Consider the following 27,699-nt stretch of genomic DNA (forward strand, 5'->3'; position numbering starts at 1 on the left):
CCGAGCCACCGGGGCATCCCTAAAAAAAAATCTTAAAAAAAAAATTGGAACCCTCCCCTCCCCTAACGTCCGGGTGGGTGTTAGACTAGTTGCATTATTTCTATGGGGACACACCAGTGCCGACAGTAGTGCAGGGAGGTGGAGAGAATATGGAATCAGAAGGCTCTTGGTTTCAGCTTTGACTCTTGCTAATCACCATTGTAATCTGGGGACAGATAACTTAGATTCTGAGCCTGATTTTGGCCGTCAAAGCACTCTAAAAGTTACCTTTCAACTTACCCAAAAATATAAGAGCACAAACAAAAACAAATTCTGTCAGCTCACCCTCTCTACGGTCTAAGTAAACTGTACTACCTCAATTCTAAAGAGAGACATAAACAAAATCTCAATGCTGATCCTCAGCACATGGTCTTAGTTAAAATAAAAGTATACACTTCAGTACTGTGTACCTGGATTGTATCCCATTCTCCTAAAAAGTGTTTGGAAGTGGGGTGTTGACTGGGTTGTCTCCTCATGACATAGAAGCTGTTGCATGTACAGCTGATCACCTTACTGTCCATTGCTGAAAGGAATGAACTGTAACGAACAGGCTTTAAAATTCACGCGTGATCATTTATCGTGGGTCTACCATGTGCCAGGCACACTCTTAAGGGTGGGGGAATCAGAATAACATTGCTGTCTAACGAATCAGTCTAGCAGTGGAATGTATAAACCGATACGTTAGAAGATACCATGCGAGTGTCTCGCTAATGGTATAAATCCACAGCCATTCCAGAAATCTGGGAGGAATAATACTCACCTGGGAGACTCTGGGAAGACTGGGGCGGAGGTGATGTTTGAGCCGAATCTTGAGAGGTGAGTGGAAATTTGCCAGGTGAAGAAAGAGAAGGGTGTTTACGAGCAGAGGGAATAGCATAGCTCATGAAAGTGCCTGGCACGTTTGAGAAATGGTGAAGAGAGAGATTTTGTGAGGGGGGAAGGTAGACGGATGGATAGCTTGGGGCTAGCACATGGGGAGGCTTCTTAGGCCACATGAATGGCTAATCACCCCTTCAGGTAATGGGGGGTGGGGGGGGCACAGGTAGTGTGGGATGTATTGTGTGTTATGCTTTGTTTTTAAAATTTTTTTTTGTATTTTTTTTTAATTTTTTAAAATGTTTATTTTTATTTTTGAGAGCGAGAGACAGAGACAGAGACAGAGAGAGAGAGAGAGAGAGAGATCGCGCATGAGCAGGGGAAGGGCAGAGAGAGAGGGAGACACAGAATCCGAAGCAGGCTCCAGGCTCTGAGCTGTCAGCACAGAGCCCAACGCAGGGCTGGAACCCATGGACTGCAAGATCATGACCTGAGCCGAAGTTGGATCCTCAACTGACTGAACCACCCAGGCACCCCAAGGTTTTATTTTTAAGTAATCTCTACACCCAGTGTGGGACTTGAACTGAGGTCAAGAGTCACATGCTTCACCAACTGAGCCAGCCGGGCGCCCCGTGTGTGTGTGTGTGTGGTGCTTTTAAGGTAATGGGAGGTCATGTGGAGGGAGTATATAACGTGGGAGTAGAGAAAAACAGGTTAGGAGACAAATAGGAGGTGGGAGCGGGAAGGCTGGCTCTGAGAAGCGTTTCTGAAAGAGAAGAGACAGCATGTGGTAAACACTGGTTGTGGAGGCTGAGGGAGAGGCAGAAATGGAGTAGGACTTTGAAGTTGCTCAGTACAAGGGAGACTGGTGGCTGGTGGTACTGTTCATTGAGGTGCAAGAACAAGCAACAAGATGGGTTTTCTGCTCCAGGGTTCTTCTGACTAGAGGGTGACCACTAACATTGGCACAGGTGGTCAGGGACCAAACGAGAAGACAGGATGTCCGCGGCTGAGAAACTGGAGCAAGCCTGCCTCAGAATGAAACCACAGAGGTCAACTGCCACGCTTCGGGCTCAAGGTAAAACACCCTTTAAAAGCTGTTATCTAGAATATGTCCCGTCTACTGCACACCTCTTTTTTGGTTACGCTGTGCACCATCTCCAGTTGAAAGACTGTGGAGTGGGAATGTCAGAGCCAGATTACCCAGGCAAGTGACCTCAGGCAAGGCGCTTAAACCTCCCTCTGCTTCGGCTTCCTCATATGCAAAATAAGAAGTTCTTCACGAGGCTGTTATAAGAATGATATGAGTTCGTATATATAAATGTGTGCCTGGCACAAAGTCAAGTACCTGATAAGCACTTGCTGTCATTATTAATAAGTAACAGAATGCTCAACTACACATGGTACAAATGTTAGAGACTTACTACGGAACGAGATTGGAAGCGGACAGTGCCAGAGCTGGTGCTGTTGCTTGATAACCAAGTTGTCAAGGACCAGACTCTTCCCAAATCCCGTTTTGCCGTGATCAGCTTGTTAGTGATTTCTCACCTCATGGTGGCAGAAAGACTGCAGTAGCTCCAAGTATCAAGTCCTTACTCAACCAACATTCCAAGCAGGAAATAAGGGGTTGGGGTGGGGGGGGGCTTTCTTCTTTGTGTAACCCTCACTTATCAAGGAGGAGAATCTTTCCTAGAAGCCCCTAGTAGGTTTCCTTTCAGCTAGAACCGGGCCACAGGCCCATCCCTAACTTGAAGAGAGGCTAGAAAAGGATGTGACACTTCTAACCTACAACAAATGAGGCAAAAGTGGAATTGGGGTTGGCTGTTGCTTGTATTGCCTGCCACATTCTGAGAACCAAAGAGTTTCAAAGATGCCTCACTCAGGCCAGGGGTAATTGAGAAACAAGGACATAGATGTATTTATTGAGAGTGAGTCAGCCATAGGGTTCACCTTTCAGAGGCCATCAGCTTTTTTGAGAATAGCTTTTTAACCCAGGTGAGTGTCCTATTGGTAAAATATGGAGAAAGGATATTTTTGAGCAAGGGGTCCTTTCTAGTATTCTTGCTTCTTCTAGGCTGTCACTATCCCTAGGAGGGGGCTCATAATTCAGTTCACCTTTATTTAAAAGGTTGCCCAGGCCATTCACTGTTAAAATTACTTACAAGAAAGTACAGGCCAGCTTCCTTCCCTTTCACTGCCCCTTGCAGCAGTCTCTGCCACAATGACAGGTCTAATGGGCAGGGAGAGCTATGTGAGAAGAGCTACTCTTTCCTCCTTAGAAGTTGGTCTTAAATCCAGCTGTTCCCCTGCAATCCACATCCCCACGCTCACTGCCGGAGTTTGGGCCCCAAGCATCTTTCATCCGGGCTCCTGTTCGAGTTTCTCCTTCGCAAGAAAGAAGGCAATGCAGTAAAGTGGAAAGAGAGCTACGAAGGAACCAGAAGAAAACTTCTGTAAGCACCCAGAGAAAGCCTTATTCCCACTGTCCAATTCTGCTAACAAAGACGAGGAGAAAATTTTAAATTCCAAGGCACTTAGTTACTGATCTGATTCTGGCCTGCATGTGGATATTCAATAAATGCTCGTTAAATTAAATTGATTCAAGGTTTTATTTATTCAGCCTACTTAAAGCTTATGTAAACCCCTTGGAGATTTGTGTCAAGCTGTTAAATTGGAAAATATATGAAAGGTAGTATTTTCACTAGACCAGCTTTCCTCTTAATGAGCTTTATGAGCTTAATGTAGATGGGTGTGCGTGTGTGTGTGCGTGTGTGTGTGTGTCCAGGAGAGAAGCAGGAGGAGATGAGGAAGAAACAGGAGAAAAGCCTGTTTCTGTCATTTCCTACATTTGTCTTCATTGCTATACTTATAAACCAGCTACTGCCCTCTAGTGCTCACTGTATAAAGTTCACTCCCAAATTCCATTTGTATCTTTAAAAACCCTGGTGACTCCAGGGACAACCTCTTCTTTTGCAGATAAGCAAACTGAAGTCCAGAGACTCAGATGTCAAACTGACCCAGGCAGCTTCCTGGATTCTTAGTCACCTCACTGTAATTCGTCCGGCAAACTATTTTTATTAAAGGCATTGCTCAGGCATTTCAATAGCTAATCAATAAAAAATTACAGCATACTTATTGTATGCTGAAACTGATATAACACTGTATGTTAACTATACTGGAATTAAAAATAAATGAATTTTTTAAATGCACATAAAAATTACAGCAATCATTTAACAATAATTGTAAGCATTATCCATTGTTTCCAATGTTATTCCATATAAAGCCAAAATTGACTGTTGGCAAAATTTACATAAGGATTTATAAATAACACTGTTATGTTTTCAACTTGGTAAAGTTTAGAATATTCCTGTATTACTTTTTTTTGCGGGGGAGGGGGGCGGGCAGAATAGTTAACTAGAATGGACCCAAAGTAGATTTGGCTGTTGAGCAAAAGTGACTTATCACTGTCTCCATGTAGATAATAATCTTCTGCTAGAATTCTCCCAAAGGAACCTCTTTGCTCACTGATGGGAAAAGGGGGGGGGTGTCACTTTAACTTAGAACACATATTTTCATCATTTAATCATTTTGCTGGTGGGAATAAACTGAAAGTTATCCAGCTGGATGTGTCACTTACAAGAACATTACTGAGTAACAAAAGATTTATTCAAATATTTAATTGGAAGGAAATACATCTGGAATAAGTTTTATTGGAATTCATATAAAAAGGAAAGTAAATCTATTAGAATTAATATCATAAACAGTTGACTTTATCTGGAACCAGAAATGCTAATGAACTGCAGCCTAGAAGTCCTAACCACTTTTCCTTGCAAACAGCCAGTCATTTTTCAATTTATATGCCAATTATACTTTATTACTTTAGGTAGAGCTTTGTTTTCAGCGAATATTTTGGAGATAGATCACTCAAATTACCTAATTCGTTTCCTTTCTCCCATTGTCTTAAAAAAGCAAGCAAAAAGAAAGTGGTAGGGGGCATTTGCTTGTCTTCAAGACACTTCAAAAATCCTGCTAAGATCAGCACGTCAGTAGAAAGTCACTGTGTTTGGACTACCAGGAAGAACATGAATAAGAGACATCTAGTTTCCCCCTTAGATGTCAACATAGATCCCATTGATCAAATAATCAAGTCTTGAATAGCGTCTCCTGCGGAGAGATTCTGAGAACATTCTACCCAAGAGGACAAGGCCTATGGCTAGGAACAGAACACCAAAGAGCAGGGTCCCAATGAGGAGCCATTTTTCAAATGGGAGGCCATGCTGACTTTCTGGAACACTCTTCAGGGGGGAACCACCTGGACTGGCCTTCCCATTTTCCTGAGAAGCACTTTTATTCGGAGCAGAAGAATCCACATTTGACAGAAGTAATGTGGCAGCAGAAGAATCCACAGTTGACAAAGAAAGCGTAGCAGGGTTATAGGCATCCTCTGTGTTCAAAGATAGGTTGGAAATTTCTCTGACCGGCACTGTTTCTGGGGGGGCTTTCCAGTCCGTAGGTGCCTCAAAGATGGTTGTCGTAGTAACGCCAGCTTTGGGTGTAACTTCGGCATGTGTCAACATTGTAGACAAGAGGCTTGTGGGGGGCTGAGACGTGACCACTGCTAGGGGTGGAGCTGAGGTGGCCCCCTCTGGTTCAAAAGTCACAGAAGGTATCACCGGAGCATTGGTGGTGGGGGGAAATGCAGGCTTTGGAGCGGCAGAGGTGATATGCAGAGAGGAAACAGCCTTGGTAGTGGGGAGTGTTGTCACCTTTTCAGGTAGCAGATGAGCTATGTTTTGTTCTGAAGAAAACCGTGAACTCTGAGAATGGCCCTTTTCTTTATCAACAGGGAACCGTGTACTCGCTTGATCAATCTCGAATAGTTTCTCCAAGTGATCTGAGGACCCCAACTTCTGAGAAAAGGTACCTTTCTGTAAGCTGTCAGTGGACTCTGAATAACCTGTCACAGGAGGGGGCGTGGGAGTGATCACCTGCGGAGACTGGCCATGGATGAGAGAACCTTCTTGGGTTAACTCTTGGCTTGGCAAATGAGTTCTAGCCAGAGCTGGAAAGTCTGAAAATGTAGAGAAAAGTTAAAGGGAGACTTAAATATTTCCATGCGAAGGCAGGTTAAAAAAAGACAAACATATCAGCTTGTTCAGTAAATCCCCAAACTGTTGAAACTTGACATTTCATAGAAACTTGCGCAAAATGGAAAAATACAAATTGCTAAATCAGAATCTGATGACACTGCCTCTCTACCAGATGCTGTGGTTTATTTCTAGAGTGGTGGGACAGAGGAGAAATGTGTGGAGGAGGACCAGGCAAATGAAGGAAGAGCTGGGAGGAGCAGAGCAAGGGGGCTAAGAGGAGTTCAGGAGCCGCAGCAAGAGGTTTAGGAAGATGGAGACACTTAGGGGGCCGATGCCAGGGAAGAGGGCTGGGCCAGGGCGACAGGGCTGGAAGACGAGTGGCAGAGAGAAACTCCCTGGGACTGACAAGACAGCTGGGAAGGCAGCAATCACCGAGAGAGATTTCGTAGCAAGGGCACCCGCAGGCAAGAAAGGCAAGGGGGAGCGGAGGCAGAATCCTTGCAATTTGCCTGCAACAGGGTGGAGGCGGAGGGGCCGGGAGGGAAGGTCTGGTCTCCTCCCAGGGCACCGAGGCCACAGCAGCAGCAGAAGGCTGATGACACAGTGTCCAATCAAAAAACAGGTTTCAGCACCACACACAGGGGAGGGAGGCAATTTGGGAGATTTCATTGTGACTCTCAAGGATTAAAATTTCAGAGCCAATGTCTTAGAGTCTGAGGACTGTGGGACCAAATTTGAAATTAGGATGGCCACAGTGCTGATAGAAAGAGCCGAAAATCACACAATTCTGAGTGCTGGCTACGGAGGGACCAGCCTCACATCCTCCTCACGGTGACAGAAAGCTTAGAATTATGCTCTTAGTCTCACACATCATTCATCACAGCTCAAATTGGGAAGGCTTGTGGGAGCCATCAGGGGCAGGGAAGGATCATTTGAATTGCTCTGTATCACTCTGCTACTTGGCTGATCATTTTCACTTAGATCTGAACTGCAGAAAACACAAGGAAGGAAGAAAAGGAATTTCTTAGCATTTCCTTGTTCATTCTTCCCTGTTCTCTTTCCCCCTTTCTTCTTCAACTCCTCTCAGTGCCAGTGTCTGAACTAGATTCCATTCTCTTCTCTGCTAACAAACATCCAGAGGCGACCTCTGATTTGTAATATCTTCCATTAGTCTGTAAGCATCACACCTGGAACAGGTCCTTTAGAACGGTCACTCCTTAATCCGTCTAGGACAGGGGTCAGCAAATTATGGCTCGAGGGCCAAATCTAGCTTGTCACTTCTCTTTGTATGGCTTATGGGCTAACATATACATTTTTAAATGGCTGACAAAAATAAAAAGGAATAATATTTTGTGACACATGAAAATTATATAAAATTCAAATTTCAGTGTCTATAAATAAAGTTTTATTGGCATGTAACCATGCTCATTTATTTATGCACTGTCTGCCTGTACTTCATACTATAAGGACAGAGGTGAATAGATACAACAGATTGCATGTGGCCCATAAAAACTAAAATACTGGTCTGGAGGGGCTCCTGGGGGGCTCAGTCAGTTAAGCATCTGACTTTGGCTCAGGTCATGATCTCACGGTTCGTGGGTTCGAGCCCCATGTCGGGTTCTGTGCTGACAGCTCAGCTCAGAGCCTGGACCCTGCTTCAGATTCTGTGTCTCCCTCTCTCTCTGCCCCTCCCCCACTCATGCTCTGTCTCTCAAAAATAGATAAATGTTAAAAAAAATTAAAAAAAAAAAAACAGACTGGCCTGGAAAGCCTAAAATACTTCTCATTTGGCCCTTGACAGAAAAAGTCTGCAGACACCTGCTCTAGGATATAGTACTTTACCCCAAAATAGAATTCGGATGATTGAAATTCCTCTTTCCTCCAACAATGCTGGAGAAACGAGTTTCTGTTGCAGGTTACATCACGATGATAGATATAACATCACCATGAGATAAACAGCATCTCTATTTTTAGGTAGCATCAGATATTTTTCAAAAAGAACAGGACTCAACATATTCCATTTTAAAGTTAAAAAAAAAAAAAAAACTAAGTAAATGCGATGTGTGTGAACTCAGAACTTAAATAAAGCCATTGACAAGAATGACCAAAACAGCTGCTTTCTTTCTCAAGAATGTCAGTTCATAAGTAAAGCAAAGCAAGGGCTAGTCCCATTTCTTGATAAGATTCATCTACTGGCAAGGATCCTAGAGGCATGCAGAGATCCTGTGCACCTGCTCCCTTCACCTCACCCGCTGATGTTTGCCATTGGGGTGTGGTGCTTTTTCTCACTCTCACAGAGATGAGCCAGCGGGGACTGCAAAACAGCCCTGTGCCCTCAATCTCTCTTTTGAGTTTCATTTTCAAGTGACTTGATGAAATAAAAAACTTAGGGACTGACTATTACTTGGAAACCAGCTGAGCAAACAGACTCCCAATTTATTGTTTCTGAACTCCCCTATTCTAGTCCTCGGTAGAAATGACACACTGCAAAGCTGGGAAAAAAATTAAATAATTCCAAGTTGCAATGGTTTTATAGAATGAACACAGTACACTATCATCTTTCAAGCTTTTGGTCTGTAAATATTAGCCCATCCATTATAGGAAATGGAATTCATCTGGAAACAAACCACCCAACAGATATCTATTAATTTCACTCTAAACAGGAAGCAGATAATTTATTTTTGTGGGGACTCTCAGTCCATCAACATGGGCAGATTCATAAAGAGAATTACAAACACAATTTGTAAACATCCTGTATGTATAAAGCCTGCAGCACATGATGTCCAGGGTCCATGCCACTTTGCTCTTCAACCTGCTCTGGGCTGATGGCGCCCCCTGGTGGCTGCCACCAGAACTGTTTAATTCTAATCCGACTTTATGACCTTCACAGCCTCCCAGTAAAGATTTACACACATGCCAAAGTTCCCTTTTCTCCCATTTCCACTGGAGAGAATCTTTACCTCATATTCCCTCTTTTACACATGGATTATAAAAGCAACAACATTACAGAAGTATATGGAAATTATAAAACAAATTCAACTATGGTTTTTATCATTATGTCTCAGCAACCATTAACATTTCTGTGTGCCTTAGAGTTAAATTTTTTTTCATGTATTTGAAAAACAACCAGGTGTTTTTCACCTGGAATTTTGTTTATTTATATACCTCAAACTTATTTTTTTTTAAGTTTATTTATTATGAGACACAGAGTGGGAGAGAGAGAGAGGGAGAGAGAGAGAATCCCAAGCAGGCTCCACACCGTCAGCACAGAGCCCGATGAGGTGCCCGAACACACGAACCGTGAGATCGTGACCTGAGCCCAAACCAAGAGCGGGACGCTCAACCTCTCTCAAATGGATCCATCATATTTTATTTTATTTTTTTTAATTTTTTTTAACGTTTATTTATTTTTGAGACAGAGAGAGACAGAGCATGAACGGGGGAGGGTCAGAGAGAGGGAGACACAGAATCTGAAACAGGCTCCAGGCTCTGAGCTGTCAGCACAGAGCCCGACACGGGGCTCGAACTCACGGACCACGAGATCATGACCTGAGCCGAAGTCGGACGCTCAACCGACCAAGCCACCCAGGCGCCCCAAGGATCCATCATATTTTGTACCCAACCATTCTCAGGCAACGGGACATTTATGCTGCTCCTAGTTTTTTACTTTTCAAACTAATTTCACAAAAAAAACATGCTTCAAACCAATAGCTTTTTCTTGTTTTGGTCTTGCTTCTTTAAGGTTTTATGAAAGTAGAATTGCTAGATTAAGTTACCTGTAATTTCTTTAATGTTGCGCTTTCGTTATGAAATAGAAGACAGATACAGGGAAGCGCACTGATAGTAGAAGAAGGGGCAGAATGAAGAAGAGGTAGTGAGAAGGGATAACAGAGGCGGAACGTTGCAGTCCAAATTCCACACGATGGGAGTTCCAGAAGAAGAACAAACATTCCGGTTAGTGTCTTGAGCCCTGACCTCTTTGGACACTAAGACTGGAATATCCATTTGCTGCTGAATTACCACCCCTGGCTATCTAACAGGCTCTGCAATGTTCCAGGTGATCCAAGGGGAACAGCAAGAAGTATCACCACCACACTATAGGCTCCCAGATGATTTACACACAGGCACAAAGGGAAGGAGCCATGAAGATCTGGGGGAGCCAGAAGATCTGCCCACTGATGCCCCAAAAGGGCAGCACGAGACAGTGTCCACAGAAAGTAAGGTTTTAAGTGTTTTGAAAGGCTAATTTGTTCTATGCCTAGTGTTTTTTAAAAATCAATATCTAAAAAAAAAAATGTTTATTTATTTTGAGAGAGTGTGGGTGCAAGCAGGATGATGGCCAGAAAGAGAGAGAGAGAAGCAGGTGACGTGGGGCTCAAACTCACGAACCACGAGATCATGACCAAGGTTTTGGCTCAAGGCTGTTCGTGAGTTGAAGCCCCATGTCGCCTGCTTGGGATTCTCTCTCTCCCTCTCTCTCTGCCCCTCGCCCTGCTGGCGCACACACTCTTTCTCAAAATAGATAAACTTTTAAAAATTTTTTAAAAATTGAAAACTGTGATAAAATGTACATACTATTTACCACTTTAACTCTGTAAGTATACAGTTCAGTGGCATTGAGTATATTCACATTCTCTGCAGCTGTCATCCTCATCCATCTCCAGAGCTTTCTTCATCTAGCAAAACCGAAACTTTTGTACCTTATGCCAGTTTTCTTATAGTTGGTTTATATCACTATTTAGGAAGAATTTACACAAATAATTTGTGCTTTATGCTCCTGTTTTAGGGAATGTTTGATACATCTGGTTCATTAACCAAAACTCAGACACAGGGGACAGAGTGGAGTCTGAGCCCAGGCACCCTGGGCAGTATCATTCCCCAAAGCACCTCACACATAAAAGAGTCACAAGACAATCCTTGAGTGCACTCCCCCTCCCAACCCTAAAACCAGTCTCCTTAATCTTCCCCAGCTCAGTAGATGGTACCACCATCCATCTAGACTTTCAAGCCAAAAACTAGGAAACTAGGACTCAATTCCAATACTTCTGTTTCCCATGCCGTCACAACCATCCCACACCATCGGCTCTTCCTCTGAAACAGCTGTATGTTTACTTCTCTACCTCATCTGCCACCTCCCTGGTCCACAATGTCATGGCCTTCCACTTGGATCTTGCCTCTGCCTCCTACCCAGTCTTCCCACTTCCTCTCTTGCTGCCGCATTGTTGTCCCTCCCCAGTAGAGCAGTCACAGTGAGCTTTGAGAAATCACCTTGAAAACACCATGTTACACGCCTACTGAAAACTTCCAACGGCTTCCCATTAGACACCTAAAATAAGAACTTCCTACCTTGGCTTACAAAGCTTTATGTGATCTCTCCGCTTTTCATACTTCTTGCGTTATCACTTTTTTTTTTAAGTTTGTTTCTCTTGAGAGAGAGAGAGAAAGCAGGAGTGAGGGAGGTGAAGAGAGAGAGAGAGAGGGAAAGAGAAGGAGAATCCCAAGCAGGCTTCACACTGTCCGTGCAAAGCCCTATTCAGGGCTCAATCCCATGAACCATGAGATCATGCATGACCTTAGCCGAAGCCAGTCCCTTAACCGGCTGAGACACCCAGGTGCCCCTGTATGTCACTCTTTATATGGTTCACTCTGAGTGAGTCAGCCAGCTGAGACTGAGACTGAAATCATTCTGCCTCAAGATATTGAAACAGGCTATTTTATCTGCCTGAAGGTCTTCCCGGATCTTCTCACATCTGGCTTCTTACCATTCAGATCTCAGTTGAGGTAGGTTACTTCTTCACAGATGCTTCCTCTGATCACCTACTCAAGAGGGTCCACTCAGTGATCATCTATTACATTGTCTTAGCTCAATCATCAGCCTAACACTTGTGATGATATTTTTCTTGATTACTTTTTTTTTGATTACTTATAATATTTTTCTTGATTACTTATTTAGGATGGTTATTGTCTCTCCCTCCTAAAACATAAGTTCCAGAGGTAAAAACCTTGTTTTCCATGTTTCCATTTTTGTGTTCTTGGGGCAGAAAAAGTGTTTGGCACATATAGGAGATGTTAAATAACATTTGTTGTTTATTGAGTAAATGAGCAAATAGAATATTATTAATAGCCAAGGGTATAGTGAAAAAAAACTGTCTAAGACTTAAATAAAAGGACACTTGATACTGAAAACATTTCACCCTGAACATTAGCAAGCCAGGGCGCCTGGGTGGCTCAGTTGGTATAAGCATCTGACTCTTGGTTTCAGCTCAGGTCATGATTTCACAGTTTTGTAAGTTTGAGCCCCACGTCAGGTTCTGAGCTGAGGGTGCAGAGCCTGCTTGGAATTCTCTCTCTCTCTCTCTCTCTCTCTCTCTCTCTCTGTCTCTCTCTCTCCCTCTCTTTCTGCCCCTCCCCTGCTCACGCTGTCTCTGTCTCTCTCAAAACTAAATAAACAAACTTAAAAAATATTAACAAGCCAAAATCTCACCAAGACATATCCAAATTATTATATTATTTTTTAGTTGTTTATTTTCTAAATTCTGAACAAATATGTTCAGAAAGGAGACTGTATTTCCAATGCCTTGCACAGAATTTGGCACATGGTGGACGCTTAGTAAATACTTCTTGAATGAACCTCCTTTCAGGTCTAGGTAATAAAATCCAGGGTGTTTGATTTCACATAATGTGATTATAAAATAATTAGAACCTAAAGACAAATGTACTAGAATTTTATATACTCACATAGATCTTAACCCTTTAAAAAATTTTTTTTATGTTTATTTATTTTTGAGAACGAGAGAGACAGAGCACAAGTGGGGGAGGAGCAGAGAGAGGGGGAGACACAGAATCTGAAGCAGGCTCCTGGCTCTGGGCTGTCAGCACAGAGACCGATGCAGGGCTCGAACCCGTGGACGGTGAGATCATGACCTGAGCCGAAGTTGGACCAGCTGAGCCACCCAGGCAGCCGGGTCTTAACCCTTTTAAAACAGACCGTGGACCACGGAGACCTTATTCCAGTGCCTCTTACATTTTCTAAAGAGGTGTTTCAAAATGTTTTCATGAAAGGTCTGAGTGCCTTTTATCTCAGGAAGGTAGAAACAAAAAGCTAAACAACACAAAATACCATCATTCAGAGATCTTTCATTGGAAAACAGATGTTTGGTTTAATAGACTGAATTTTAAATCATGAGAGATTTCTGGTGTGCCTCTATATTTGTGACTACTTTTGGTAGTTTTACTTAGATTCTTTTGTAGAAAATCTTTCACATGAACCATATCCTTAAATAATCCCAATCACCAAAGAAAAAGAACAATGCTTTTATTACCTCTAATTATCCTGTAACTCATAAGTCCCTTTGCTGGTTTCAGGGGACAGGCTTCCTCACTGGGACAGAAAAATAGGTAGCAGTTGGGCTGTCTAGTTGTTTTTCGAGTGTCGAAGATCATCAGGTTACATGCTTTGTCTCCTGAAATTAAAGGTATCATAAGCATTACACTGAAATAGGATATTCTAAAGATGATGGCAATTATTTTTTCTGCTGTCCAAACAACCTTTGTTCATGTTGTGCATTTGCTTGCTGACCACTAATTCGTTTCCTCTTCCTTAGCACTTAAAGCAATTTGTGAAGACATTGGGTTAAAAAATCTGAATTAAGGTAATTTTGGCAAAACCCACTTTAAATAGTACATTTAATTCTTTTTTAAAAAAAATAATGCATTTAATTCTTTAGATAAGCCTTCCATTTGCTCAAATATCCATCAAAATACACACAGAAATACTGACTTTGCAATCTTTACACAACTCACAACTGAGTTGGAACTTAAGAAATGGATCTAACCTAATGATTTCATGTATCTCTCATATCCCAAAGGCAGACACCTATATCAGACACCTATGAAGCCATGAGTCTGGCTTTCTTGAGTAGAGTCCCTAAATTTAGCATCACACCATCATTGCCCCCTTCCACAAAGGACCTGAGTAGTGTATGGAGGACAAAGTCTATGTTTTACCTTTATCAGTACCATTCTTCTTTTGATTTTTCTTCTTCACATTTCTATTCTTCCTTATTTCTGCTTTTCCATTTTCCTTCCTTTCAAACTTTTTACTCTTAACTTCATTTCTTGCTTCTTTTTCTCTTCCACCTATGCCCAGTAGAAATCATTCTTTCTATTCATCATGGTCTAGAGCTGGCTTTGGTCTCAATCTGGTGCCATCTCACATCTTGGCCTAAGACCCTTGAGGGATCAGTATACCCCTGGTCAGGATAAGGTTTTGTTTTGTTTTTAATGCTTTTTTATTTATTTTTGAGAGAGAGAGAGTGAGCAGCCAAGGGGCAGAGAGAGAGGGAGACACAGAATCTGAAGCAGACTCTAGGCTCTGAGCTGTCAGCACAGAGCCCAACGTGAGGCTCGAACTCACGAACTGTGAGATCATGACCTGAGCCAAAGTCAGACGCTTAACTGACTCAGCCACCCACGTGCCCCAGGATGAAGGTTAAGAGGCACATAGGCTAATTATTAAAAATGCATGCTCTTTCTAAACACACACACACACACACACCCCCATGTATTAACTAACCTTGTTGTAGTAGTCATTTCACAATATATACATGTAACAAATCGTCGCACTGTATATATTTTCACAATGTTACATGCCAAATATATCTCAGTAAAGCCAGCGGAAAATATTCTGCATAGCTGGCCATCAGCACAACTTCTTCAAATCAGGCAATGGTGAGGATCAACCTTGACTCCCGCATTTGGAAAGAAGACTGTTTCTGTAGGGGTTTTATCATGTCATCTCTCTACCAGGCAACAAGAAAGGTACTTTAGTTTTTCCTTTCTCAGCAATGGGATAATTCTGCAATAACATTTTTGGGGGGCATGGAGGTAAAGGGAAAGGTCCATAAGCCCCCCCCCAAGTTGTATGCAAAACTTTGTGTCCTTTGTACTTCTTTTTTCTTAATAATTCCTTTTTTTAAATAATTTTTTTAAATTTAATTTTATTTTTGAGAGCGAGAAAGAGAGATAGAGCAAGCAGGGGAGGGGCAGAGAGAGAGAGGGAGACACAGAATCCAAAGCAGGTTCCAGGCTCCGAGCTGTCAGCACAGAGCCTGATGCGGGGCTCAAACTCACGGACCATGAGATCGTGACCTGAGCTGAAGTTGGTCACTCGACCAACTCAGCCACCCAGGCGCCCCTGGGCATCTTTCTAAAATCTGTGGTTATGAGCAAATTATCAAAGCACTTAAAGACCATTGCTCAATAAATGAAGAAACAGTCTGAGATCCGTTAAAGGAGACCCACAATTATCTCTACTTACCGTAAAGCAGTAACAGTAATTCTGCTTATACAATAAAACAGCAAACCCTCATTTCTCACTAAACACCCATTACGGAGCTGAAAAGAAATGCAAGGTTTCCTGTGTTGCCAGCAAACACCCACACAGCATTCAGTCCTGTTTGCAGATGATTTGCTACTTCACATAAATGTTGATACCAACATTTAAAGAAAAACTGGAAATTTAAACTAAATCTCTGTGATTTCCATAAATTACTCCTATAGAGAATATCAAAGCACACTGCTGAGTTTGAGAAAACCATTGAAAGTTTTTTTTTTCCTCCTGATGTCAAATATGTGGTATCTTTTCCACACTAATACTCCAATTCTCCAGGGCACTGACTCAATGTCTTATGATTCGATTCAATTCTTACACTAACTACCTGGAGTTAGCATCCGATTCCATAGGTTTAAGGGCTCAGTCCTGTAAGACTGTCCTCACTTAGAGGCCAGTCAAAAGTATCAGCTCCCGGGGCGCCTGGGTGGCGCAGTCGGTTAAGCGTCCGACTTCAGCCAGGTCACGATCTCGCGGTCCGTGAGTTCGAGCCCCGCGTCGGGCTCTGGGCTGATGGCTCAGAGCCTGGAGCCTGTTTCCGATTCTGTGTCTCCCTCTCTCTCTGCCCCTCCCCCGTTCATGCTCTGTCTCTCTCTGTCCCAAAAATAAAAATAAAACGTTGAAAAAAAAAAAATTAAAAAAAAAAAAAAAAGTATCAGCTCCCAGGTTACTCACGCTTCTGCCCAACTTGGCCATAAATCCAGGCTCCCACCACCCCTACTTCAGGTTTGATAATTTGCTAGAACTACTCACGGGACTCAGGAAAAGGCTATACTTACTATGATAGTTTATCAGTGAAAACACAAATGAATAGCCAAATGAAGTGTACATAGGGCGAGGTCCAGAAGGGTCCTGAGTGCAGGAGCTTCCGTCCCGGTGTACCTGGAGTGAACAATCCTCTTGCACATGTGGATGTGTTTGCCAATGTGGAAGCTCTCTAAACCTGTGTTTAGGGATTTTTTTATGGAGATTCCCTTATGTGGGCACAGCTGATTAAATCATTGGCCACTGGTGACTGAATTCAATCTCCAGCCCTTCTCTACCTACAGGTGGGGGTGGAGCTGAAAATTCCAAATTTCTAATCAAGGCTGGGTCTTTCTGGTGACAAGTTCCCATCCTGGAGCTACCTAGGGAGCCAACAACAGTCGTAACTCAGGTGTGGTTGAAAGGGGCTCACAATGAATAACGGAAGAAGCTCCTAGGCTCAGGAAACGGCAAGGTTTTTAGGAGCTCTGACAGGAACCAGGAACCAAGATTATATGCATACATTTCTGACTATACCACACCCATTATACAAAGAAGAGAAACCAAAGATATAAGAGAAAACGTATGATTCGGTTGGCCAGTAAGTCAGGTAAGAAGCATTACTCCAGTGTTGACTAGCTCTTCTAGGCTCCTTGATGGCAAGGCCTTGTCCATGTTATTCATTGTTTTGTCTCCAGCATTCAGCAAGGCATTCGGTGCTCAATAAATGTAGTGTGGGTGTTTTTCTGTGGTTGGTTATTTATTTACTTTTCATTTAGGGAATTAGGACAGGGTCATAAACAACTGAAAAATGACCACTGTTTCTCTTGGGTAAATATTTCTCAAGTCTGGAACTTGAAACATGCAAAGGTATGGCTCAGACCTGTGAGCCTCTTTCCTCTGTGTCATGTGACTGGGTCAGTCCAAACAACTTCCCATGTCCCTTAAGGGTTTTTGTTTCCAGCATCTTAGATGCCTATTAGAACATAACACCAGTGGTTCTCAACCTTTTTTCTACCTACACACCTGGGTGATATACACACACACTCATCAGTAACTTTGACCCAGCTTAGGGGAGGGGAGGACACACTTGTGGCACATGTTCCCAGTGAATTTGTTACCCACATTTCAACCCCATTGAGAATCACTAGGATAAACTATGCAGCCAGATCAGCCAGCTACTTATATCACAAAACACTTAAAATGAAGAGTTGCCAAGGGACTATTACTTACCTGTTATGTTTTTCGTTGAACAGCAAGAATTAATGCAGTCTTCCTGAGTTAATGTATGTACAGGTTCATTGCCTCTAATTCCTTTTGAAAGAGAAGACTGGATGTCAATGACAACATCTTCTAGACTCTTCGTGTGGCAGTTCTGACTGGTGGACAGCCTCAGTGTCAGGCAACAAATTACCACAAAAGTGTAACTCAAGCCCCATTCTTCCCTAAAGAACATTTTAAATTTCAATTTAGCCTAGTCTTCCAAGGTCAAGGATAATCCTCCCTCTGGTCTGAGTTTGCTTCAAGAAGATTGTACAGATCATGGAATTTCTCTCTAGAACAAAAATAGAAAATCATCAATGAGTTTTGTTTCTTTTAATAAATCTCACGAAGATACATTTCATTTCCTTCAAGTCAATGTCAACAGCTCATGATTTACAAAACAGAAATAAACAAGCATTTTTTATGTTTCACTTTTAATAGATCAAGACAACCTTCATTAAAAACTTGGTAAAGAACTAATTAGCACAAACATGTATACTATCCCATCAGTGCTTAAAAGCTGACAAATATCTATGAAGGAAGAGATATAAACAAGAGGCCTACCCCCAAAGTTCTAGAATCCTTCCTCTTCTTGCTTCTCCTAACCAAGAGGGGAGAGGACACAAAATCTCTAGCCACTGATAACAGGCTTGGGCAGAGTTTCTTTCTCAGTACTAACAACCAGCATTTTAAAATCACCTACTAGGTGGTAGGCAATGTGCTATGAAATATACATATATTATCCCATTTAATCCTGATAGTAGGTCTGCAAAAAAAAAAAAAGAGCTACTATTTCCCTCATTTTTTATAGATGAGGAAACTGGGGCTGCCTTTCTTGTGGCTGCCTCTCCTTAAGTATCAAATCAGAGACAGGTAACTCTAATAACCTAATTCTAAGAGTTAGCTGGTCAGTAGAGGGAATTCATTCATTTTGAGAATACAAATTGTTCACTGAATCATACTGTAGAGCAGAAATACTTCCTCTTCAATCTCATTCTCCTCCTCCTCCTCCTTCTTCTGTCATGAACCCGAACCCTTTGGTAGTCTGGTGAGGCTTAGGATCTTTTCTGAGAGACAGAAAAGATTTTTTTTTTTTTTTTTTTTTTTTTTAGCTGGTCAACTCAATCTTGGAAGCCAATTTATTTACAAACAATCCATCTACCACCATGAGAATACAACTGTGAAAATCTTAATTAGTACAAAGCTCAGAAACTCCACTTAGGTTCAACAAGCATGGCTATGGTGCTAAGCAAGTCGTCTTTTTCCATAAAGTGAGTAAAAGGTCAGTTTCACAGAGCATAATGATCCTTGAAGCAGCAATCCTCAGATTTCAGTATGGCCCTGTATGTTTTTAAATAAGCAAGGCTAGAATGAGCAATAGAGTTTTTAAGAGTATGTTGAGTGACAGATGCCAATTATATTAAGTGATCTGAACTAATGTGCATAGGTAACCAGATACTTCACATAGGTAGAATATTAATGCCATAACCAACCCAAATGGCCCCCCGTTTGATCAAGACTACTAGATTCTCTAGAGGAGCAAGAAGTGAACTTTCTCAACTTACCCTATTCATAACTTTTTATTGGTGCAATTTCTACTAAAGCTTGTGGTAGAACTACCTACCATCAGGGTAAATGCTGTTGCCTAGAACAGGATTGCAATTAATATTAGAATCAGCACACGGAACTTGACATGAAAAATCTAGGTCAAGAATCTATAGGAGGAGTCTCAGTTCAAAAGTGAATTGTACAGAGACTTAAGTAAAAACCACGTCAAAGAATATGTGAGCCTTAAAGTTAATAATGTCTCGGAGATGTAGCATGTTAAGAATGCACCGACACTACATAAATAGTGAACAAAGAACAGAAAAAGGTTTTTTGACTAAAGCGGGGGAGACAGTAGAAAAATATTTACAAAAAGTATTCAGAATAAGGTAACATTTAAGGAAAACATAAAAATGAGGGGTGCTCAGTCAGCTGAGTGTCCAACTCTTGATTTCAGCTCAGGTCACCATCCCAGGGTAGTGGGATTGAGCCCTGTGTCCAGTTCTGTGCTGGGTGTGGAGCTTGCTTAAGATTCTCTCTTTCTCTCTCTGCCCTTCTCTTTGCCCCTCTCCCCTGCTTTCGCGCACTCTCTTCCTCTAAAAAACAGCAACAAAAAAAAACAAAACAAAAAAAACCTATAAATTCTTTAAAAAATAAATTAATAAAATACATATATACAATGAAAAATGAAATATATTAGGATTATGAAGGAAGTCAGTTATATGAAATATAATTATCAAAGTAGTTTTTAAAGTGTGCCTAGAGGGGCGTCTGGAAGGCTCAGTCAGTCAGGCCTCCAACTTCAACTCAGGTCACGATCTCATGGTTTGTGAGTTTGAGCCCAGTGTCCAGCTCAGTGCTGACAGCTCAGAACCTGGAGCCTGCTTCAGATTCTGTGTGTGTCTCTCTCTGCCCCTCCCCTGCTCACGCTGTGTGTGTCTCTCTCTCTCAAAAATAAATAAACATTAAAAAAAATTTTTTTTAATATGCCTACAAAACGCTGATGTAAAATATCAAAAAACGAAACTAAACTAAATAAATGGAGAGATGGTCCATGTTCATCAATATTAAGATGTCCATTCTTGGGGCGCCTGGGTGGCTCAGTCGGTTAAGCGTCCAACTTCAGCTCAGGTCATGATCTCACGGTCCATGAGTTCGAGCCCCGCGTCGGGCTCTGTGCTGACAGCTCAGAGCCTGGAGCCTGTTTCAGATTCTGTGTCTCCCTCTCTCTCTGCCCCTCCCCTGTTCATGCTCTGTCTCTCTCTGTCTCAAAAATAAATAAACGTTAAAAAAAAAAAAAAGATGTCCATTCTTCTCAACTTGATCTATAGATTCACTGCAAAGTTTTGATTTTAAAGTTTACATGAAACGCAGAAAGGCCCAGAATGGGCAACATGATGCTGAAAAAGAACAAAATTGGAGAACTGACACTACCTAACTTCAATACTTACTGCAAAGTTACAGTAATCAAGACAGTGTAGGGGCACCTGGGTAGCTCAGTCGGTTAAGCGTGGGACTCTTGATTTCAGCTCAGGTCATGATCTCACCATTCATGAGACTGAGCTCTGCATCGGGCTGTGCAATGACAGCGCAGAGCCTGCTTGGGATCCTCTCTCTCTTTCTCTTTCTCTTTCTCTCTCTCTCTCTCTCTCTCTCTCTCTCTCTCTCCCTCTCTCTCTCTCCCTCTGCCCCTACCCTATTTGTGCTCTCTCTCTCAAAATAAATAAACTTAAAAAAAAAAAGAGTGTGCTACTGGCAAAAGAATAGACAAACAGAACGACAGAACAGATTAATAAGCCCAGAAAAAGACCCACACGAATAAACTGCTCTTTAACAAAAGAGCAAAGGCAATTCAACGGACAGAGGATAGTCTTCTTAAAAATGGTGACAGAATAATTGGGCATCCATATGCAAAAAGATAAATCTAGACACAAACCTTCCATCATTTACAAAAACTAACTCAAAATGGATCATAGACTTCAATGTAAAATGCAGAACTCTAAAATTCCTAGAGGGGTGCCTGGCTGGCTCAGTTGGTAAAACATGAGACTCTCGATCTTGGTATTGTGTGTGCAAGCCCCATGTTGGTGTAGAGATTACCTAAAAATAAAATATTTTTAAAAAACATGTTAAAATAGTTTTAATATAGTAAAAATATAACATAGGAGAAAAATCTTTGTGGACTTAGATTAAGCAATGATTTTTTAGATACAATACCAAAAGCACAATCCATGAAAGAAAAAAAATTGATAGGTTGGATTTCATTAAAATTAAAACATCGAAAGAAAAAAAATTGATAGGTTGGATTTCATTAAAATTAAAACATCTGCTGTGCCCAAGACACTATTCAGAGAATAAAAAGATAAGCCACAGACTGGGAGAAATATTTGCAAAACACACATCTGATAAAGGACAGGTAGCTAAAGTATACAGAGAACTTTTAGAACACAACCCAATTAAAAATGAGCAAAGTTGGGGCACCTGGGTGGCTCAACTGGTTAAGTATCTGACTCTTGGATTTGGCTCAGGTCATGGTCTCACAGTTCCTGGGACCAAGCCCCATGTGGATCTCAAAAGAGATATATAGATAACAAATAAGCATAAGAGGAGGTGCTCAACATCATAATCATTTGGGAACTGTAAATTCAAATGACAAGATACCACTATGCACCTATTAGAATGACTAAAATCCAAAAAACTGACAAAACCAAATCCTACCAAAAAAATCTATGTATATATGTTTATAGTAACTTTCTACATCATTGTCAAAAACTGGAGACAACCGAGACATTGTTCAATAGGTGAATGGATAAACAAAATGTGGTACATCCATATAATGGAATACTATTCAGTAGTACAAAGAAATGAGCTATCAAACCACAGAAGTACATAGAGGAACCACAATTGCATAGTGCTAAGTGAAAGAAACCGGTCTGAAAGATATGACTTCTTGTCAACTATACGACATTCTGGAAAAGGCAAAACTACATCAACAGTCAAAATATCAGTGGTTGCCAGGAGGAGGAAGGGAAGGATGCGCAGGTGGAACACAGGATTTTTAGAGTAGTGAAATCATTCTAAATGATACTGTAACGTTGACACATGTCTTCACATCTGCCAAAACCCATAGAACTGTACAACGTAAAGAGTGAAATCTAATATTGGGGCGCCTGGCTGGCTCAGTCCGCAGAGCGTGGAACTCTTGATCTCCAGGTTGTGAGTTCAAGCTCCACATTGGGTGTAGAGATTAGATTACTTACTAATAAAATCTTAAAAAAAAAAAAAAGAGTGATCCCTAATATAAACAGTCTTTAAAACAACAAAATAGTAAAAAACAACAAAAATAGTTAAACAGCAAAAGAAAAAAAGAGTATATATTACCCATATATAGTAACCACACAAATCCAATAGCTTCCTTGCTGTTGTATCCAACTTTTGTAAACAAATAACAAGTAACATTTATGTTTCTCTCATGCCAGTCTCTATGCTAAGCACTTTACATGTGTCATGTCATTTAATCCTTACAAGAATCCTAATGAAATAGATTCCTGATCCTTATGAGATAGATCCTATTATTAACCCCGTTTTCAGTCAAAATAGAAACAATTGTGGGATATCTGTGCTTCTTTATTAACCTATCAAATATCAAGCAGTACATCTAAAAACTGCCATAATTTTGAAGTAGTGTTGAATGAACAGGATACTTGAGATCTGTGTAATCAGTAATATAATGCGAAAACACCTGTGATTTCTACTGATGGCAAATTACAGCTGCGTCTAACTCTACCAAGGCTTTTGATCACATGCCTCTTAGAGGAAATGTTACATTTCAGTGAGAGGCTACTAAAATACATTTTGCCACTGAAGTTCACAGACTTTCAGAGTACTAGCCGTGGCTCTCCAGGTTAAGAATTCTGGCACAAGTGACCCTTTTTCATGTTGCCGCATCTTGCAAGTCTCTTTTCTAGCCCTAAAGAAAACCAGACAGGAGCAAAAAGAGGAAAACCGGGCCAATGTCTTACTTTGCAAGGATTCTGACAGAATCTCTCCTCAAGTTTTTGCAAAGAAACCAGAACTATGAGAGGGGATGGGGCAGGAACTGTGTTTTCTCTAGGCAGAATCTTCATGGCACCTGGACTGCAAGAAGTTACTGAAGAGTTTATCGCGCTAAGGATACTCGACCTCTGTAATTCTTCTAATCGTTATTACTTAGGCCTTAAAGGTCCACAGTCAAGTTGAATTCTGTTGAAAGCGTGAAAAAGATACAGGTGGGAGGAAGCTCAGGAGGCACTGAACTTTGACGCCTGCTTACTATAGCCACTACAACGCACTTGTGCAAAACCGTGTCAGATATTGGAAATCATTTTCTTTCCCTTCCTTTGAGGAAATGCGTGTCGCTCACTGGGCATTCTTCTGTCTCTCCTGATGACGACGCGGAGCCAGGGCCACTTAAGACAGGTGCTGCTACGCGAGCCTGGAGATCCCCTCTGGGGGCCCGCGATCCCACCAAGACCCCGGCCAGCCCTTCCTCGCCCCAACCCGGTCCCTGGCGCTCCCGGAGAGGTGGAGGGGCCTCGCCCCAGGAGTAGGGGGGGGGGGCTGCACTCTCGGCGCTGGAGGCGCAGCCCGCGGCCGGTCTGGGGGGGGAGGGCCGTGACGCCTTTACCTGGAAGCTACACGACCCGGGGGCTCCCGTGTCCCACCCGCGCGAGGGCAGCCCCGACGCGCTCCCGAGGAAGGAGCGGCAGATCCGCGCGAGGGTATCGGCGAGGGCGGCAGGGATGCTCCGCAGCTCCCGGCCGGCCCGGGGGGCGTGTGCTTCGCCAGTTCCTGCTTCCGTTGCGGAGGCAGAAAGTTGGCCGGAGGCGCAGGGGAGGGGGAGGTGGAAGGGCACATTCCTGCCCTGCAACCCGGAGCTGCTTCCCGGCCACTTGGAGCGCGGTCCTCCGGGAGCCCCTCCCCGCGGTGGCTCCAGGCGCCCGGCGATCGCGCACAGCCTGGGAAGCAGCCGGCCGCTGCCACCCCACCCGCCCTGCTGCGGCCCCCGCGAGGGGCGTGGGCGCGACCCGCTGGATTGTCCGCGGGCCTGCAGCGGCGCCCGCTCCTTCCCGAGGCCGCAGGACGCGCGCCCACACCAGAGGAAAGTCAGACGGTGCAAAATGTGTGCCCTGCATTCTGCCTCTGCCTCTGCCTCTGTGTCCCGGACTCGGTCCCCTCCCAGAGGGGCAACCTCTGAGGGCGGTTTCTCCCTTCGGGACTTTACACTGCTTTCTATCCGGGGCCTGGCTGTGAGAATCTGCTTTCGATAATTCCAGGCATGGAGGGTCCTCAATTACAGTTAACAGTTCTGCAGTTAGCCATCACGCGCAGGTCAAGCCTCAACACAGGCATTCGGATTCTGCCCGGATTTACTGTTTATAAGTATAGATAATAATATAATGGTGCCTGCTATAGTTATTAAAATGTATCCCCTGACATTTAGCATAGTACCTGGTACCTAATAAGTACTCAATAAATATTTAACTAAAATATATTTGTCGAGTGAATGAATGGGAAAGAATAGGGCATAGGTTGTAGAAGTGTGTTTCTGAATCAATGCTTGCTCGCCCACACCTCTGTGTAACATGCAAACCTCTGTGTAACATCCAAACCACTGATACTTAACTCGCCAAAGGTTCAGACCTTAGACAACATCTCCACCTGGTCTGTGTGAAGAACTTTCAAACCTAAAGCACTAAGCCATTGTAACTTATTATGCTGGACATAATACAGCCAACAGCTACATCCTGGTTTTAACCAAGAGCTATAGGAGGCTATGTTGACTGAGAATCCCTGTGAACAAAGGTTGCGTGAAACTAACTCTACCGGTTGTATCCAGAGGATGACCTCCTCTGGAATTACAATGATGTTGCAAATACTTGGCTTTAAAGAGCTATCAAAGGAAACTCCACAGTGATTTCCCATTGGAGTCATTTTCCTGTTGTAGCAAAAGACTGGTAAACAATACATTTTATCTCCGCAGATGATGTACTTGAGGGTCTTGCTAGGAAAAGGTCACATTGTTTTAAATCTCCCTTCACAGCATGGTCCTCGGCTAGGCACTAATGAGACCTTTCCTTGATTTAGAAACTTCAGATTTTGGATTTTAAACAATGACCCTGTTATCGTTGAAGTGACATATTATTTTTTCAGTTATGACAGTGAACAGAGGACATTGATGAAAATAATGATTAAAGAAATTTTTTTCCATTGATATGAGTTAGGTGTTTACATTAGAATTAGTATCTCTTTTCATCTCACTGCCTGAAAAGATTCTTGATCCTGTTCTCCTGATACTTAGAAGTTCCATTTATGTGGAGGCAAAATTTTTTTAAAAAGTATTTTATTCAGAAAACATGGATTAAACACCTGCAGGGAAATTAAAGACCAATAAGACGTTGGATCTACCTTCAAGTTGCTCATAGTGGGGAAGACAATCAAATTAGTTATTGTGTAAAGAATAAATGTAGGGGCGCCTGGGTGGCTCAGTCAGTTAAGCGGCCGAAGTCGGCTCAGGTCATGATCTCGCGGTCCGTGAGTTCGAGCTCCGCATCGGGCTCTGTGCTGACAGCTCAGAGCCTGGAGCCTGTTTCGGATTCTGTGTCTCCCTCTCTCTGACCCTCCCCTGTTCATGCTCTGTCTCTCTCTCTGTCTCTCTCTGTCTCAAAAATAAATAAACGTTAAAAAAATTAAAAAAAAAAAGAAAAAATGTAATGATAGAAGATGCTAACTCAGGAAGCTCAGAAAAGGGATGTATAATCTGGACTTCTGGGAGGAGATAAAAAATTCCATCTTTTTTTGTTTGTTTGTTTATTTTGAGAGAGAAAGTATGGGCGGGGGGAGAGGCAGAGAGAGAGAGAGGGAGAGAGAATCCCGAGTAGGCTCTATACTCTCAGCCCAGAGCCCGACATGGGGCTCCATCCCACAAACCGTTAGATCCTGACCTGAGCCGAAATCAAGGGTTGGATGCTTAGCTGACTGAGCCACCCAGGCATGCCTCAGTCTTTTTTTTTTTTTTTCCAAAGACTTTATTTTTTTTTTAGAGCAGTTTTAGGTTCACAGTAAAATTGAGAGGAAGGTTCCCATATACCTCTTGCTCCCACATATGCATAGCCTTCCCCATTATCAACATCCTCTATCAGAGAGTTACATTTCTTACATCTGATGAACCTACACTGACACATCATAAATTACACAAAGTCCATAGCTTGCGTATGCTCACTCTTACTGTATTACACTCTGTGGATTTGGACAAATGTATAATGAGGTGTATCCACCACTATAGTATCATACAAAGTATTTTCCTTGCCCTAACTGTCCTTTGTGCTCAGCCTATTCATCCCTCCCCCTCTTCACACCCCCTGGCAATCACTGGTCTTTTTATTGCCACAGTTTTGCCTTTAATAGAATGTCATATAGTTGGAATCATATAGTATGAAGCCTTTATGGATTGGGACCTTTCAGTTAGTAATATGCATTTAAGTTTCCTCCATGTCCTTTCATGGCTTAATAGCTCATTTCTTTGTTTTGTTTTCATTTTTATTTTAATATTTATTTAATATTTATTTTAATGTTTAATGTTTTTATTTTTTAATGTTTATTTTTAAATGTTTACCAGTATTTATTTAATGGTTAATGTTTATTTTTTAATGTTTTATTTAATGTTTAATGTTTATTTATTTTTGAGAGAGAGAGAAACAGAGCACGAGTAGGGGAGAGGCAGAGAGAGAAGGGGACACAGAATCTGAAACAGGCTCCAGGCTCTACGCTATCAGCACAGAGCCAGACACAGGGCTTGAACTCAAGAGCCGCGAGATCATGACCTGAGCCAAAGTTGGGTGCTTAAACGACTGAGCCACCCTGGAGCCCAAACAGCCCATTTCTTTTTGGCATTGAATAATAAACATTCCATTGTCTGGATGTACTGGTCTGTTTATCCTTTCACATACTGAAAGACATCTTGGTTGCTTCCAAGTTTTGGCAGTCATGAATAAAGCTGCTATAAACATCCATGTGTAGGTTTTGTGTGGACATAAGTTAACCTTGAAGGATGAAGTTAAGTTAGCTAGAGGGAGAGAAAAAGCCTGAATATTCCAGGCAGAAAAAATGACATGAGTATCCAGGGAATTTTATCCTGACTGGCACGAAGTCTCCCTGTGTACATAGAGGAATAGAGAAAAAAGGCTGGGGTCGGAGCAAGAAGGTGTTCATGTGCCAAATTTTAAACTTGATCCTGAAGCCATAGGGAGTTATTGAAGGTTTTTATAGGGCATTGGCAGGTCCAAAGAACTTATTAATATTCTAAAAATTCTGTCTGCCAGCCACATGTAGGATGGATTGACGGAGGTAAAGCCAGAGGCCTCCTGTTTTCCAAGAAATTGAAAAAGGGAGGAGGCCCTGAACAGGGTGTGGAGACAGAAGAGAAACTAAGGAGAGAGGCTCTCCAGACTTGTGACTGGTTGGATGCGGCGGTAGAGGTAAGCAGATTTATGGCGTAGGAAACCGGTTGGAGTGCCAGGCAATATAAAGATATAGGAGGAGCAGTCTGGAATGGATAAAAGCATAATGAGTTTCAGAGAATTTGAATCCTGGTTTCATTACTTATTAGCTTCATGATCAAGAATAACCTCCTTAAAAATAAAAAAATAAAAAAAAACTCCTTAACCTCTGTGTAAAATCAAGAAAGCATTATCTACGTTATAGGCCCATCATACTGGGCCAATATTAGGAAAGTACTTTATAAACCCCAAAAGCCGGTTCAATTGTTATTTA

The 27,699-nt window shown here is 42.3% G+C and overlaps 1 protein-coding gene across 1 annotated transcript; it reads right to left on the reverse strand.

The window, feature by feature from the left end:
• Positions 1–3,502: 3,502 nt before the first annotated feature.
• On the reverse strand, positions 3,503–23,637 carry MANSC1 (MANSC domain containing 1). The gene is made up of 4 exons (XM_047065955.1): positions 23,555–23,637; positions 17,314–17,635; positions 13,268–13,408; positions 3,503–5,926 (listed from the first exon to the last, which is right to left on the reverse strand). The coding sequence occupies exons 2-4, from the start codon at positions 17,534–17,536 to the stop codon at positions 4,965–4,967; spliced, it is 1,326 nt and encodes a 441-aa protein (XP_046921911.1). The 5' UTR covers positions 17,537–17,635; positions 23,555–23,637; the 3' UTR covers positions 3,503–4,964.
• Between the last annotated feature and the right edge of the window lie 4,062 nt (positions 23,638–27,699).

Source organism: Lynx rufus, unplaced genomic scaffold, assembly GCF_022079265.1.
Source record: "Lynx rufus isolate CCGP_SWC_20201006 ecotype Redwood Valley unplaced genomic scaffold, mLynRuf1.p SCAF_7, whole genome shotgun sequence".
NCBI classification, from domain to species: Eukaryota; Metazoa; Chordata; class Mammalia; order Carnivora; family Felidae; genus Lynx; species Lynx rufus.

Excerpts from the sequence above, each read along its gene's own strand:
- MANSC1 (XM_047065955.1), bottom strand. The coding sequence starts at position 17,536 with ATGTTCTTTAGGGAAGAATGGGGCTTGAGTTACACTTTTGTGGTAATT. Across the intron at positions 13,409-17,313 it reads TTCAACGAAAAACATAACAG|GAGACAAAGCATGTAACCTG; the intron begins GTAAGTAATAGT and ends CTTTAATTTCAG. Across the intron at positions 5,927-13,267 it reads GAGTTACAGGATAATTAGAG|ACTTTCCAGCTCTGGCTAGA; the intron begins GTAATAAAAGCA and ends CTACATTTTCAG.